The sequence below is a fragment of the Labrus mixtus genome, chromosome 20 (genome assembly GCF_963584025.1).
Source record: "Labrus mixtus chromosome 20, fLabMix1.1, whole genome shotgun sequence".
NCBI lineage: Eukaryota > Metazoa > Chordata > Actinopteri > Labriformes > Labridae > Labrus > Labrus mixtus.
In genome coordinates, this window is record NC_083631.1 from 22,379,943 (window position 1) to 22,394,186 (window position 14,244).

The 14,244-nt window shown below is 41.4% G+C and overlaps 1 protein-coding gene across 1 annotated transcript; it reads right to left on the reverse strand.

Annotated features, from left to right (window-relative positions):
• Positions 1-204: 204 nt before the first annotated feature.
• On the reverse strand, positions 205-13,761 carry LOC132954228 (SEC14-like protein 1). Its single transcript, XM_061026742.1, has 16 exons — positions 13,585-13,761; positions 13,191-13,282; positions 7,315-7,464; positions 6,803-6,934; positions 6,398-6,526; positions 6,059-6,278; positions 5,707-5,816; positions 5,262-5,451; positions 4,025-4,113; positions 3,848-3,918; positions 3,354-3,525; positions 2,633-2,767; positions 2,356-2,490; positions 1,457-1,708; positions 1,178-1,356; positions 205-904 (listed from the first exon to the last, which is right to left on the reverse strand). The coding sequence occupies exons 2-16, from the start codon at positions 13,251-13,253 to the stop codon at positions 799-801; spliced, it is 2,133 nt and encodes a 710-aa protein (XP_060882725.1). The 5' UTR covers positions 13,254-13,282; positions 13,585-13,761; the 3' UTR covers positions 205-798.
• Positions 13,762-14,244: the final 483 nt, after the last annotated feature.

Below are 14,244 nucleotides of genomic sequence, written 5' to 3' on the forward strand. Positions count from 1 at the left end.
GTGGTTTAACGAGCAAAGCACCACTGCCAGTGATATGTAGCATCCAACATTTTTTTAGAAACTAGTTTTCCATTATTAGTATAATTTTAATGTTATCGTTTTGTTCTATTGTTATTGTACTGCTCCTCTCCTACATTTCTGCCACAACAGTTCTTGTTTCTGAAGTTTGAGGATGAAGAAAGACACTCCAGAGTGACAACAGCATTCATGTTAGTGAAATATTTATTATTCAAGCAATTCTTCTTTTGATTTCTCGCACAGTGAGTGAAACACACCTCTCATTTATCAAGTATACGGCTGATCTCAGAGCTGTTTTCAATCACAGTGTGGGTCTATACTGCCCTCTTGTGGACAATGAAAGAAACGTCAAGGACAGACACTGTACGGATACTTGTACCGTTTTTCTCTCTGAGTTATTTAATCTTGTGTTTGAAACATCTCCTTCTGCATTTACTGATCCAGCAGATGCTCATCTGGAAGTCATGATTACAAATCTATTGTAATTAAAAATCTGATTACAACATGTTAACTGTGTATTACATTAGTGTAACTGTATACGGCTACTGATTAAATAAAAACAAGTTAGTCAGTCATTAAATACGCACAGGAAATTGATACTTTACACACATACTTTTTCTCTGGAAAGAGATCAACAAAACTTTTCAACACAAACAATGATACAGAAATCTATCAAAACATCCTCACCTCCTTTAATTTAAGTGTACGAGTAACAAGTGTTATTTTGAAGGCACAGTGGCGGTAAGACAACCGTATGTACGTCCGTATGCTCGACAGACACTACCTCGAGATGACGGAGCTGGCTTGTGATTGGCTAGAGGAAGTGGTCGCAGCACTTAGCTGTGAGAAACCACTATGACTGGACTCCAGACTCGTCATGGATCCCCTAGAAAATAACAAAAAAAAACATCGAAATCTCAGACACAATTCTGTCATATCAAATACAAGAGAAAAACAGATGTGCAAAAAACTGAAAATATGAGCAAATCTGACAAAAAATTCTGTGAAATACAAACTAAAATATGTCCAGATATATCACTACATGGATTTTTGATTATCCTACACAGAATCGGTGCAGCACACACAAAAGACAGGATGTAGATAATCGTAAAGCAAAGCAGGAAACAACACAAAAAAATAAAAAAGTTTGAGAACTGACCTGAAGTCACTGGACGCCAGCACCTCTGTGTAGTACATGATCTTACACTTGTGGGAAGAGACCTGCAGCGAAGCCAGCACGTCGTCCACACGGGGCAGGCTGGAGGCGGAGCAGGCCGGCGAGCTGTGGAAGCGCCACTGGAGGATGAAGAAGCCGGGCCAGCGTGTCACATGGGAACCCTGTTAGATCAGAGAGAGAAAAGGTGCAGGATTGATTTATCTCTGCAGCGATGAAGAACTGCAGAAAACAGAGAGACAAATCAAGTGTAAGCTGCTGCACCTGAACACTCTCTCCCTCCCTGCAGACGAGGGCCTTCTCCACCATGCTGTAGTCCTGGCCCAGCACCCAGCTCCTGTCGATCAGCTGGGCGTTAACGGGCCCTAAAGACGGGATGCCATGAGTTCCCAGAGTGTCTCTTTTAGGAGGCTGCGGCGCCCTCTTGGAGTGGTAAATGTTGAAGATAACGTCTCCTTTGGACACGTCGAAGTCCCAGGTGATGACGGAGGAGGCCTCTGAGATCTCGATCAACATCTGGAGGAGGATGGAAGGGGATTGGAAACAGAGAAAAGCAGAAAACAGGCCGTTAATAAGATGTTTTACCTGAAACCTGAAATGTAGTTTTCATCCAGCTGATGGCACCCTAATCCACGGCAAAAAAAACAAATTTAGAAACTAATTAGAAATGTAGATACACCCTCTTACGGCCTGATCACACAGAGACAGGTCGAGCTAGGCGCATTAGGGGATAAAAAAAACATCTGGGATCGCCTGTGAAATAACAACAACAGTGACACCGAGGCGTGAAACTGTCGACACAAACACAAACTGAATTAATGCTTCTCTATGTTGAGCAGATGAAATTATCCGTAGGATGTAATCCATCATGGAGGTCACCGCTGCCCGACACCACACAGCTGGTAAAACCCTCTGCTCCTCCTTATCCACCGATTTATCCCACCTTTCAAAACGATCACCATGGCAACCATATATATATATTTTTTTTTTTACAGAGGACTCTACACCTACTCAGAAGTAGGTGTAAGATTCAAGGTGTAACTTCTGTCCTACACTAGAAATGACGTTGAAGCTAGGCTACGTTTTGAACTTTTGCAAAAGCCGCTGAAACCCAGTTCTGGGTCTTTAGTGCAGGTCTAGACGCAGAGAGAAAGGGACTGTACCTCATACGGGGCTCCTTTGAAAATACTGGCACTCTTGTAGACGGAGTCGATCAACAGGCGGTTCTCTTCACTCTCCAGCTCCTCTGCTGTCCTGTACAGAGATTTAGGAACCAAACCTCCTTCAGGAATATCACACTGGAGAAAAGAGAAGAAGAGCGTTTTTTTTTCATGCCGTGCTCTATTGCTTTGTTGTGTCATCTTTCTGTGTTCTGTTTGTGCTCCACACCATGTATGAGCCGTATAAATACCTGGAATTAAATGAAAATGAAAATCTCACCATGCAGTCCCCTCCTAAGAACTCCGGGATGATTTCTCTGTCGATGTAGTCCACCAGCCCTCCTGGACCCTGGTAGTCATTGCCAGCGTAAACAAGAAACTTCTTCCGGGTGTTCTCATCGATCAGAGGGCTGACCTGCAGAACAACAACATAAAGCTTCATCAGACACACACATCGTGAGCTGTAAAAGTCAGTGGATCATCTGTATTTGAATTTTATCATCACAATAAGTTATGCTGTAATGCTTTTAGATAAATAGTTCATATAAGATCCTAAATAAAAAACAGCCTAACCTTCATTTAGCTCATGCAGCTCCTCATCGGTGCACAGAGTTTATGACTTTTATTAGCTCCTGATTTATTTGCACATATTTGTTCACTTGTACTACAACTTATCTTCATTCCTTTCTTTGCAGATCGTCATTAGTCTCCCACAAACTCTACTCTTGTACGTTGCTGCAGCAGTAATCAAATTCCCCCTCATGTATAATGCATGGCTATAATTATCTCTCTCTGTGTTTCTGCTTTGTTTTATTAGTATCTCTAATTCACAATGTTGCTTTGTCTTCACTCGGCTATGAAGAATTCCTATCAGAGGGGAATATCTGCGAGGTGTAACGTCTGCATCTGAGCCGTAAAAAAAAAACTTAATCCACTTTCTCACGTCGGATGATTAATTAAACCCACATTCAACGGCTGCACATTCAAACGTTTATTCTCACCAGGGTCCAGAGCACAGGAAACACTCGGGGCGCCCTGAGGATGAGCAGGCGGCCCAGCGTCTCGGGGTAGTTCGCCTCGGCCACCTCGATGATTCTCAGCAGAGCTTTAACACCTGGTCTCCACAGGTGCCGCATGTTTAATCCCTCCAGGTCCACCAAGCAAGTCCAGCAGCTTGGGAGACACATTTACATAAATATTACACGGCTGCATATGCAAACATGTACACCTGATTAAAGCACGTTTCACACATGCACTCCCAGAAGATTCTAGATAATAGATAATCTAGAGAGTTTAGCCGACCCGTGTGATTCTACAATTCATTTAGCAGACTCTTTTATTCAAAGACTGTCAGAAAACAATGCAGGTAAAGTCAGGGTGAAAACATTTGGCAGTTTGAAATTGCACATGTAGCTCATCCTGAATATTTCATGACTTTTTGTGTATGCGTGAAAACACTATATGAGAGAGGATGGATTATTTTAATTTCATGCACCTGATGGGTCGACCGAAGACTCTGGTGTTTTCTTCACAGCGTCTCAGACCCTCCTCGTTGAGGGACAGCACCTGGGTCACATTCAAGGAAATCAAACAAACGTGAATTTAACTGAAGACATCTGAATAAAAAATGCTGCTGCTTATGTGCAATATGAGGTGAATGCATTCATGTCACCTGTCTCAGGAGAACCTCCTCTCCCAGAGCTCGCACCAAGCCTTTTGTGTCCATTTGACCCAGACGCAGAACATAGAGAGGACGGCCGTCTAAATGATACACACCACACAAACACACAAACACAGATTTAAGATTGAACACATGCATGGCTTTACGTGATCATGACTTACTTTACAAGACAGGCAGGCTCAAAAAAATAAAATAAAATAAAATAAAAAAGGGTCGTTCGCTCATGTCTGCGTCCGAACATCGGATAAGATAAGATAAGATAATCCTTTATTTATCCCACAACGGGGAAATTTACAGTGTTACAGCAGCAAAGAGCAAAGATTGCAGACAAAAAGTGAACACAGTACAATTTAAATAAAAAATAAAAATTAAGAATGTACAAAAAATAGATTTACAAAATAAAAAATAGATTTACAAAATAAAAAATAGATTTACAAAATAAAAAATAGATCAGCTATTTGACAAAAATGTAGTCTGTAATATTCAGTGTTACACAGACATAACAACACAGAAAGCATGACTTCAACTTTACTGATTTTTTTTGTTTATTCTGATTCTTTTATTTTATTATTTTAAAACATGTTCGAAATAAGAAAAAAACAAAAAAACAAAAAATTCATTTTGGTCAGAACACTCTGGGATTTCTCGATAAGGGAGAGCAGGGATGGATGTTAGCCTACCTGTGCTTCTGCTCGTGCATGAGCGACTTCACCGTGCTGAAGCACACCTCTTCCACCTGTGCCATAGCCGAGGAAGTGTACTGTGCTTAAAGAGTAACTAAACCCCAAAACCACTTTTTTCAACTATAAACCTCTTTATTTGAGTATTAAGTAGTGTTATGGATCAGCACGGGTCGGAGCACTCAGACAAGAACAGAACAGAACTGAACTGGACTTTGGGGGTCAAACGTGCTTGGGGTGAGTGAGTGCGTCTTAACTCTGGTGTTTACTCTTCAAAGTGGTATTAATTTGCCATGTGAACATTCAAAGGGCACTTCCTGTGTTCATGTGAAAAGCTGTTAAAAGAAATGACCCATGTCCAAGTTCATGCTTTGACAGATGGCGCTCCGACCAGAACAGTCAATAATTAACCGGCCGTTTTAAGCTGTGTGGACTTAGCAAATACAGAAACCCCGGCGTCTTTATCTTTATGTTTATCATGTTCACAGCTGCAGTAAGCAGTGAAACAAAGTGGAAATAAGTGGATAATAAAACTCTAAGTGTCATACCTCTGTCGTGGTGGTGCCAGCCTCCCGTGTAGTAGTCCTGCATCAGTTGGGGGCGCTCCCATGTGTCTAACAGGAAATCCACCTGGTGCTGCTTCCTCCAGGTGAGCGACTGACACAGCAGCTCTCTGGACTTGTCCAGGTTGAAATCTCTGGCCCGCAGGAAGCGCAGCACGTGCTGATCTTTGGGGATCTGTTGGAGAACGAGCAGAGGATCAAAACTCCAAAGCAAAGTGAAAGTCGCCGCAAAATGATTTCTCAACATTTAGCTACTTGATGCTTGTTATTTATGTTCTTCCTTTTCTAATCGACGCAACGTCTGAGACTCGAGGTACGATAGCAGAAGCAGAACCAGACGATTGTGTAAAGAGTCTAAAAAAATGTGAAAACTTTCCATGATGGTATAACAGCTCTGTACTCAAACAAACTGAGTCGGTGTTCGTCTGACCTTGCCCTTGTGGTTTTCTTGGAGCCACTGGCGCAGTCGAATGAGGCAGCTCTCCTGCATAAGCGTTAGATCTCCAAGGTAACGTCTGATGTAATCCGCATCCAACTTGTCTGCAGGCAGGAACACATATAGAGGTTTGAGCAAAAGGCAAGTTTATTTTTCTAATTTCTAGTAAATGTAATTAAACTTCATATAAGTCACTCCTCTAAACAAGGACATGCATAGAAAAGCTGCACACCTGTCAAACACTACTTTCAGAGTCTGTAAACAAGTCAATATAAAGTATGCATATGACTCACACAGATCTGTTCACCTGAACACTGCAGCACTGTGCAGGTGAAGAAACACTGACCTTCAGGAGAGCCGGCCAGCAGCTCTGAGGGGCCAGGCGGGTCTTTGCTGTCTGGTCCGTTATTAGCTCCCCTCACTGGGATGGGTCTGGCTGTGGAGGGGGGGTGCAGCTGCAGCCGGGTAGAGACACGGCCAGTGACAACAGGAGGGGTCCAAGGAGGGATGTATGTAACTCCTTCTTCCTCCAGCTGTCTGAGGTAGTACTCGATTATTTCTTTACCCTACAGCACAGAGAGACACGATGTTTAGATATTAACACAAGAAACTGACTGACTGGGAATGCATTTTTAAGGTCACTTTCCAAACACGTAAAATCCATCGTTCATTCAAAGTTTCAAACCTTTTTAATGCTGCTGGCGTACTGTTTCATGGCGATCTTCTCTGCTGTGCTTTCAAAGCCAAAAAAGGACTTAATGTCCAGACTGGCTGTTTGTTCAAAGCACGTCCAGTCCTCGTTCTCTGGATGAACCTGCAGAGAAGCACCGAAAATACAAAATATTAATAATCATCCGGACCAGATCTTTAGAGAGCGATGCACAATAAATATGATATCACATTTTGTAAACAGAATTCATCATTTGTAAAGACACTCTTACTGAATCAAGTTTTTAAAAAAAGGCTTTTGAATCAGATAGACGAGGATGGTTTTTACAACTGTGCCTCCTTTTTTTACAAGGTGATGTAAAAGCGTAAAAAACAATAAAACACACACAACAACAAAGGTGTTAAACTCATAGAGGCTCACCGTGTAGTTGCAGCACTCTCGGACGATGACTCTGTTGGAGAAAGTCTCGTTTTGAACCTCGATGTGGAGCGTCCTGTCTCTGCGATTCAGGGTGTTCTTTTGGATGAAGTATAGGTAGTCCACGCCCGCAATCTACATGCAGAATAAGACAACTGTTTGGTTTGCACAAAAAATACAAATAGCATGTGGATCATAAACATCTATCCAAAGATTACTTTAAGGTTTGAACTCTCTGACAGTCCTGACGGAGATTCTCTTTTTTTGTTGTAAAGATAAAAAAAAAAACATGAAGACAAAACACTTTTCCACTAAAGAAGACTGCACGGTCCATCTTGTGCAACCGTTTTTTCCTCCAGTGCAACACAGATCCACTCATGCCATTCTTTTCATTTGAGAGATGTTGCCTTGAATCGTAGTTTTCAAATGAAGTACAATTCTAAAAACCTAATTTAAAGACTGATTCTTAGGATTGTTTTGAGACCTTTGCTCTGCATAAAGGTCACTGGCGTTACCCTCTTTAGCAGCCGCGGGGCCTCGATGTCGATGACACAGCGCCTCTCCGTCACCAGCGTAGATCCATCTTTGCTTTGGCTCTCGTTGATGATCTCGCTGTCCACAAACACGGGGATCAGGGGGCACTTTGGGAACCTCCTCGTGTAGGCCTGAGAGTGGGGGGGATACCACAAGACAGAGACAATGTAAACAGAATAGAGGAAGTCATTTAAAAAGTCGTTTTGTAAACACCTGTGAACCTGACTCTTCATTCTGTTCACACATAGGCAGGTATTTTTAATTCTGTGTGTTTTGGCCTTTGGAACCCAAACTGCATTTTAGATCACTTTAAACTCATCTTTTGGAAAACTCCTCCAGGATGAACTTTTTTTCAGACACTCAGTTTTTAAGGTGTTAACGAGAAGACGGGGACAATTGAGTTTTGTTCTTGTAAAGTCACGCTGTGCGCCGGTTTCTCCTCCGCTTGACGTCATTGTACGACGCTGTCACTTTTGTTTACATGAGATTAGTGCGATGGCAGACGTAACCAAACTAGCGCTGGTGCTAACGTTGCTAACTGGACTTTTACATGCTCACACAAACACACACAGTTACTCTCTCACTATGTTGACGAGCAGGAGGACCACTTTGTAAATTAAATATGTGATTTAAATGTTATTCAAACCTGTAAACTCACTGCACCTTGTTTGGATAACTTCCTGTATTCTGTCACATTGCAGTTCATACTACATCACATGACAGAGTTTTCCTATATCGTTCAGCCCTAGTTGGTTGCTTTGCATGTCTTTAGCATAAACGCTGAATTTATGTGATGTTTGAAGCAGAGGCTGCTTCTACAATCACTGATGATTGGTTTGTGTTTTATTGTCCACAGCAGCACACAGTCAGACCGTCTGTCCGGACTGATTCCTGCAGGGCTCACCTGTCAATATTGACCGAGCGTCTGTTTCAGGATATGCAGAAACAGACAGGACTATGTAACTAAGTAACTAACTGCAGGGAAGGACCGGGAACATCACAGATTATTGTTTTAAAGCTCTGAAATAAAGTAAATGACACCACGAGGTAAGACGACCTGAGCTGGGTCACGACCTGCAGAGTGAAACGTTTTTATACGACAACATGTTTCTTCTTCTCTGGCAGTTTTTACTTGTTGTAAGATTTCCATTCAGTTTCTTAACTTCATACACCTTGTTAATGAGATTATGTTGTTGTTTGGTCAATACTTGTTGTTTGCTTGTCTTTGTGGTTTTATGTAAATTTGTAAATGCCGCCAAGGGACTACAAATGGAAATTAGACTATGGCTATAATCTGACAAACTTACATGTTTTCTTCCGAGTATTAGCCTTATTTAAAAAGCTAGCAGTAGACCAATGTATTTTTCTTAAAGTAGTTGAACTTTCTATATAATATATAGTTTCCTTTTCAAGACAGCGGTCTTAGTCGTTGAGAAAACTTTTTCTTAAATTTCTACTTTTAGTGTCAGAATATATCTGTGTTTTAATGCAGGAGACATTATATGGTTATTTTCACTATTAATTCACTTTTAAAAAACGTTTCCTTCCCGTCTCTCAGAGCTGATATCATGTAGTGTGAAAGCAGAAAGTAAAGTTTGGAGAGCAAAAGCAAATATAAAAAAAGACCACAGGCACTGAAAATAAAACAAAAAGTCAAGACTTTTCAGATCCAAGTTCACCCTTAGGCACTCTGCTTTAAACACACACACACACACACACACACACACACACACACACACACACACACACACACACACACACACACACACACACACACACACACACACACACACACACACACACACACACACACACACACACACACACACACACACACACACACACACACACACACACACACACACACACACACACACACGTCGATAAGAAGACATTACGCACTGAGCTAATTGATGAGAAAGGTTTTCTTGGTAAATAAGCAGCATTGACTGCAGTTGTGTAACACACACACTCAATGTTGGCCTGATTGCAAACAAATCACAGCCTTTGTCCAACAGCAGCAGAGCTATGAGAAGAAACTATAGCACAAAATATAAAAATGATAAGCACAAAGTGTTTCAGTAGAAAAGTCAATAAATATCCCCAGAAGACTTTTTTAACTTCAGTACAAACACTATCCAGCTTCATATTTCACTTGAGCAAGCCATTAACAGGCCGGAGACTGTTTCTGCAGAGCAACAAAATAAAAGATTTATTTCCCGAGGCAGGATCAATTCAATGCCACTATGCAGGTGTGAAGCGCTTACAGAGAGCAGAGTGTGTCCATGACGGCTAAAAATCAAAACGCATATGGACAATTTAAACTGATGAGACAAAATAAGCGTTCTGCTTCTGGTTTTTATTTTGAGGTCAGTAGTTGAGGAGGAGAGGTGAGCACTGCAGAAGTGAGGGGAGCACCTGATGGACAAGACACAACAAAAAGTGTGAAAATGTAAGTCTGTCAAGACCACATTAACCGGGACCAAGACAAACCTGAGACCAGAGTGCTTAAAACCGAGACCGAGACATTTAGGGATCGAGACCGAGTCAAGACCAAGACCAAGGCAGGGCGGGGCGGGACCGAGTCAAGACCAAGACATTTAGGGATCCAGACCGAGTCAAGACCAAGACCAAGGCAGGGCGGGGCGGGACCGAGTCAAGACCAAGACATTTAGGGATCTAGACCGAGTCAAGACCAAGACCAAGACCAAGATATTTAGGGATAGAGACTGAGACAAGACCAAGACCAAGGCAGGGCGAGACCGAGTCAAGACCAAGACATTTAGGGATCTAGACCGAGTCAAGACCAAGACCAGGACCAAGACCAAGACCAAGACATTTAGGGATCGAGACCGAGACAAGACCAGGACCAAGACCAAGACAGAGAGATTTAGGGATCTAGACCGAGTCAAGACCAAGACCAAGACATGTAGGGATCGAGACCGAGACAAGACCAGGACCAAGACCAAGACCAAGACCAAGACAGAGACATTTAGGGATCTAGACCGAGTCAAGACCGAGACCAAGACACGCACGCACCAACCGCTGCGCCACCAGCGCCTCAATACAGATTCATTTGAACTAGTATCATATTGAAGTATCATGACGACTCTTAAATCCACATGTAAAGAAATGTCATAAAGTTGAAGGTTAGTCATGAAGCCACGTCGTCAAAGGGACAGAACTGATGTCTCTGTTTAAACGTTTCAGATCCAGGACACTGAACGGGGCTGTGAGCTGTCCTGGACTAAGTCAGCGACACGAATGAGAAATTGTCAGATTAATGGAAGCTGGCCGGAGACGTCCTTTCACTGGATTCTCTCCTTTATCCTGCCGAGGCCCGGGTCCTTTCACAGCAGCTGTTACTTTACACAAAAAGCTTTTTTCTATTATATGATCCTTTTCAATAAGGTGCAGCGATGCAGGAGGAGAGAGAGAGAGAGAGAGAGAGATGTTGTGTAGGTGTTGACTTGGACTGCTGGGTGAAGGAGTTACAGTCTGCAGAGCAAAGTGTGAGTTTGGCTTAATATGTAACTGCAGAGAACAATAAACAGACTGCAGGAGTGTGTGTGTGTGTGTGGGGGGGGGGGGGGGGGGGGGACTGCCGGCTTCTCATGAAAATGCACATTTATATAACTTGTGTCCTACTTTGGCTTCACACATGAACTCAAACTATCGGGTTTCAGTTTGCAGGCAAAGTGGAAAAATATATAAGATAAGGAGAAATGTTCAATTCAAGGGCGAGCAGGTTTATCTTAACGGGGAATGTGTGTTGGGAAAATATTGGATTTCTTCTTCCTTTTCAGTGGATTTCCTTAGAGGGGCTGTTGAAGCGCACGGCACTCAAATGTAAATATTTTGACAGTTAACTGATGAAAGTAGAATTCAAGGAACATTACATAACCAAGAACTGTCAAACTGCAGCAACCACACAAAACAACTCTTCTTCTTCTTCTTCTTCTTCTTCTTCTTCTTCTTCTAACATCTGAGCGACCTCTAACTCTCTTGACTTCTTGTGACCATCGCTTCATAACGATATTAATTCAAAACTTGCAACAGCAGAGTAACACACAAGCTTTTACGGGGTTACAGGCTTGAGCTGAGCTTTGAATATGTAAAGAAAAGACATCTGAAAGAAATGCAAAGGTTAACAAGAATATCTCGCTGAGCGCGTACCACCGTGAAGATTACTGTATTTACCACCGCGTCGGGAGAGAAAAGCAGAATGGAGACAGTATTTTTTTGTGAAAAGCATTTATCCCCGGTAAGTGAACATCCAGAGCGAGACAGATGTCCCTAGGAGGTAGACAACGTTTCAGACGGTTTGCAGGTGTCTGAAAGGTGTCTAGTCTGCCATAACCACGAGTGGAGGAAAGTAAAGTTTAAATATATTTTATTCCTATGTCGATACTGTTCATTTACAACTCTGTTTTTGCACATTTACACTAGTAAAAGACTAGTAATGTTAAGTTAAATCCTGGTTGTATATATTCTCATTCTTAGTTTTGATATTTTTAGTGCTTATTTACTTTGTATTTAATATTATATTGTGTTTAAATTTACTAACATTGTGTTTTTTGCTCATATTGTGTGTTTGGATAACCTGCTGCTGTAACGCCACAATTTCCCAGTTTGGGATCAATAAAGTAATTCTATTCTATTCTATTCTATTTTTGAATTTTCTTATGATTGATTTAGAGCGAAACAAATTATATTTACAAATTGAAAGGATCACAAGTGACACTGTCTAAAGCAGTGGTGCTCAACTGGTGGGTTGGGACCCTAAAGTGGGACGCGGACCCGTTTTCAGTGGGTCGCGAACATGTGACTGGGAAAAAAAAGAAAAGTGTAAAAGTCTATGAAGCGCTCTTAAAACATGCTGGTTTTTGTTCCTTCTCTTTGTTTGAGATCCAAACGGCACTATTTTATTTGAATCAGTAAATCTGATTGGTTGAAAACATATCAGAGACTTTGATAAAGGAGGTGGTTGTGAGTCCTCAGACTAGACCAGTTGAGAACCACTGGTCTAAAGGATAAAGGTCCTTTAAGTCCCTTTAGTTTAGTTATGCAAGGAGCTGATAAGGAAGACACTCTGACTCGTCCTTTGGTGTCAAAATAAAACTTAGGTTAGATTTATGCCACGCTTGTTTTTACCTTTTGTTTTTTAAATACCCGGCCACAAGGAATGACCTCTAATGTCAGATAAAGAGAGGGTCTGATATAATGTCCCTCTCTGTCACTGTGAATGAACATATACAATGTTACAATTCTCTTAGCAGAATAAACATATATTATTTAATTTAAATAAACATATACGCACACTTTTTAATGTAAACACTGTAAAACTACCTCATGTTTACTTCAGCATCTTTAGACTAATCACCACTGCACTATTATCTTATATTATCCTATTTAGCCTTGTACATATTAGTCTTTGCTTTTTGTGTTTATTGTTGATATTTAATATTATATTAATATGTTTAAGCACACCTGGCCAATGAAGCTGATTCTGATTCTCTCTATCCTGCTTGTTCAGGTTTATACAAACAGATGTGACTATCCTTCATATATGCACAAACACCATGTTTTTATTTATCCTGTGTTAGACCATGGAGACGCAGTTTTTAACTTTTCACAGATGGTGCTGATTATGTTTACAGACTCTATTGTTTGAGTTTGATTTATTGTTGTTTTGTGTCTTATTTTCTTCCATCTGTTTGTCTTGTTTTACCCATCAGAGGTGGCTGTTTCTGTGTGTAGCTGGTCGTGCTGTTTGTTTGTTAAACTGAGACTTTATGAATACAATATTAAAACAAATGGAACAAACACAACACTGCATTAAGTAGCTTTTACTCACCGCCATTATTAACTCAAATGGGTGTTTGTAGACCCGAACAGGAGACTGGTATTCCTGCACCATGGTGGATTCTTCTTATTCACAGGAAGCCTCTGTTAGAAACCACAGAAACCATCATTACACAGCAGCAACGGGAAAGTTAAAGCAGCGTGAGAAGAATTCACATCCTGGCTTTTATTGAACTGTAATAAAAAAAACAACAAGTTACATCATGTCAGCAAAGTCCTGAATCGATGTTTCAGGGTGAGTAAAACGACATATTTCGGTTTTTACAAGCTTTTAAGAGACGCTGAAGTTGCTTTCCTTGTTACATAACACGTATAACAGCTCAGCTTGTTATTATGGATCGTTCTCGCCGCCCGAGCAGCGACGGAAAAAGACGAACTTTACTCACAAGTTTTGAATCCAACTTTTGAATTTCCGCTGAATCACAGTCCAACTCTCTGCGCAGTGTTCATCCTGACGGCTTGTTGTTTGTATTTTTACCGCATTATTAACTTTTACTTTCAAAAACTGCATCCGTGTGATGGTCTGTCTGTCTGTCCAGTCTGTAGCACCCCTCCTGTCACGAGTGGGCGGAGTCTAACTCGGCCAGAGTACGGAAAGCCGGGAGTGCCATAATTCGCCTAGAAATTTCAAAATGCAAATCGCAAAACACCGTTTAAAAGCTGTTTACACAATTATTTAAAGTCTTTATATGTGATTTTTCACACTTAAATGTAGAAATCAAGTATCTCCTCTGAAAATAACTCTGTGAGTCATGACTGTCTACAATGGGTGTAACACCCGAGTCCCACTGTCTGTGATGTTTTCAGAGTTTTCAGAGTCCTATCTTCACTTTGTTTACATCGCCCGGACGGCCGGCTGACTCCTCCCCTCGTGTATAAAAGTTGTTTAATTGAGGGACTAGAGAAAAGAAGAATAACATACTGTACTCACTGCTTAACTGTGTTTCTAGATCACGCTCATTTCAGGTAAATTTACATGCAGTGTGAAGATACGAGCAGAATAAAGATCGCTAGCATTAGCATGCTAACACAACAATGCAGCGCGA

Bases quoted from the DNA above. Each gene is read 5' to 3' on its own strand.
- LOC132954228 (XM_061026742.1), bottom strand. From the start codon at position 13,253: ATGGTGCAGGAATACCAGTCTCCTGTTCGGGTCTACAAACACCCATTT. The intron at 4,114-5,261 runs GTATGACACTTA...TGTATCATTTAG, and splicing joins CTGGCACCACCACGACAGAG to ACGGCCGTCCTCTCTATGTT. The intron at 905-1,177 runs GTCAGTTCTCAA...GTTATTTTCTAG, and splicing joins CTGGCGTCCAGTGACTTCAG to GGGATCCATGACGAGTCTGG.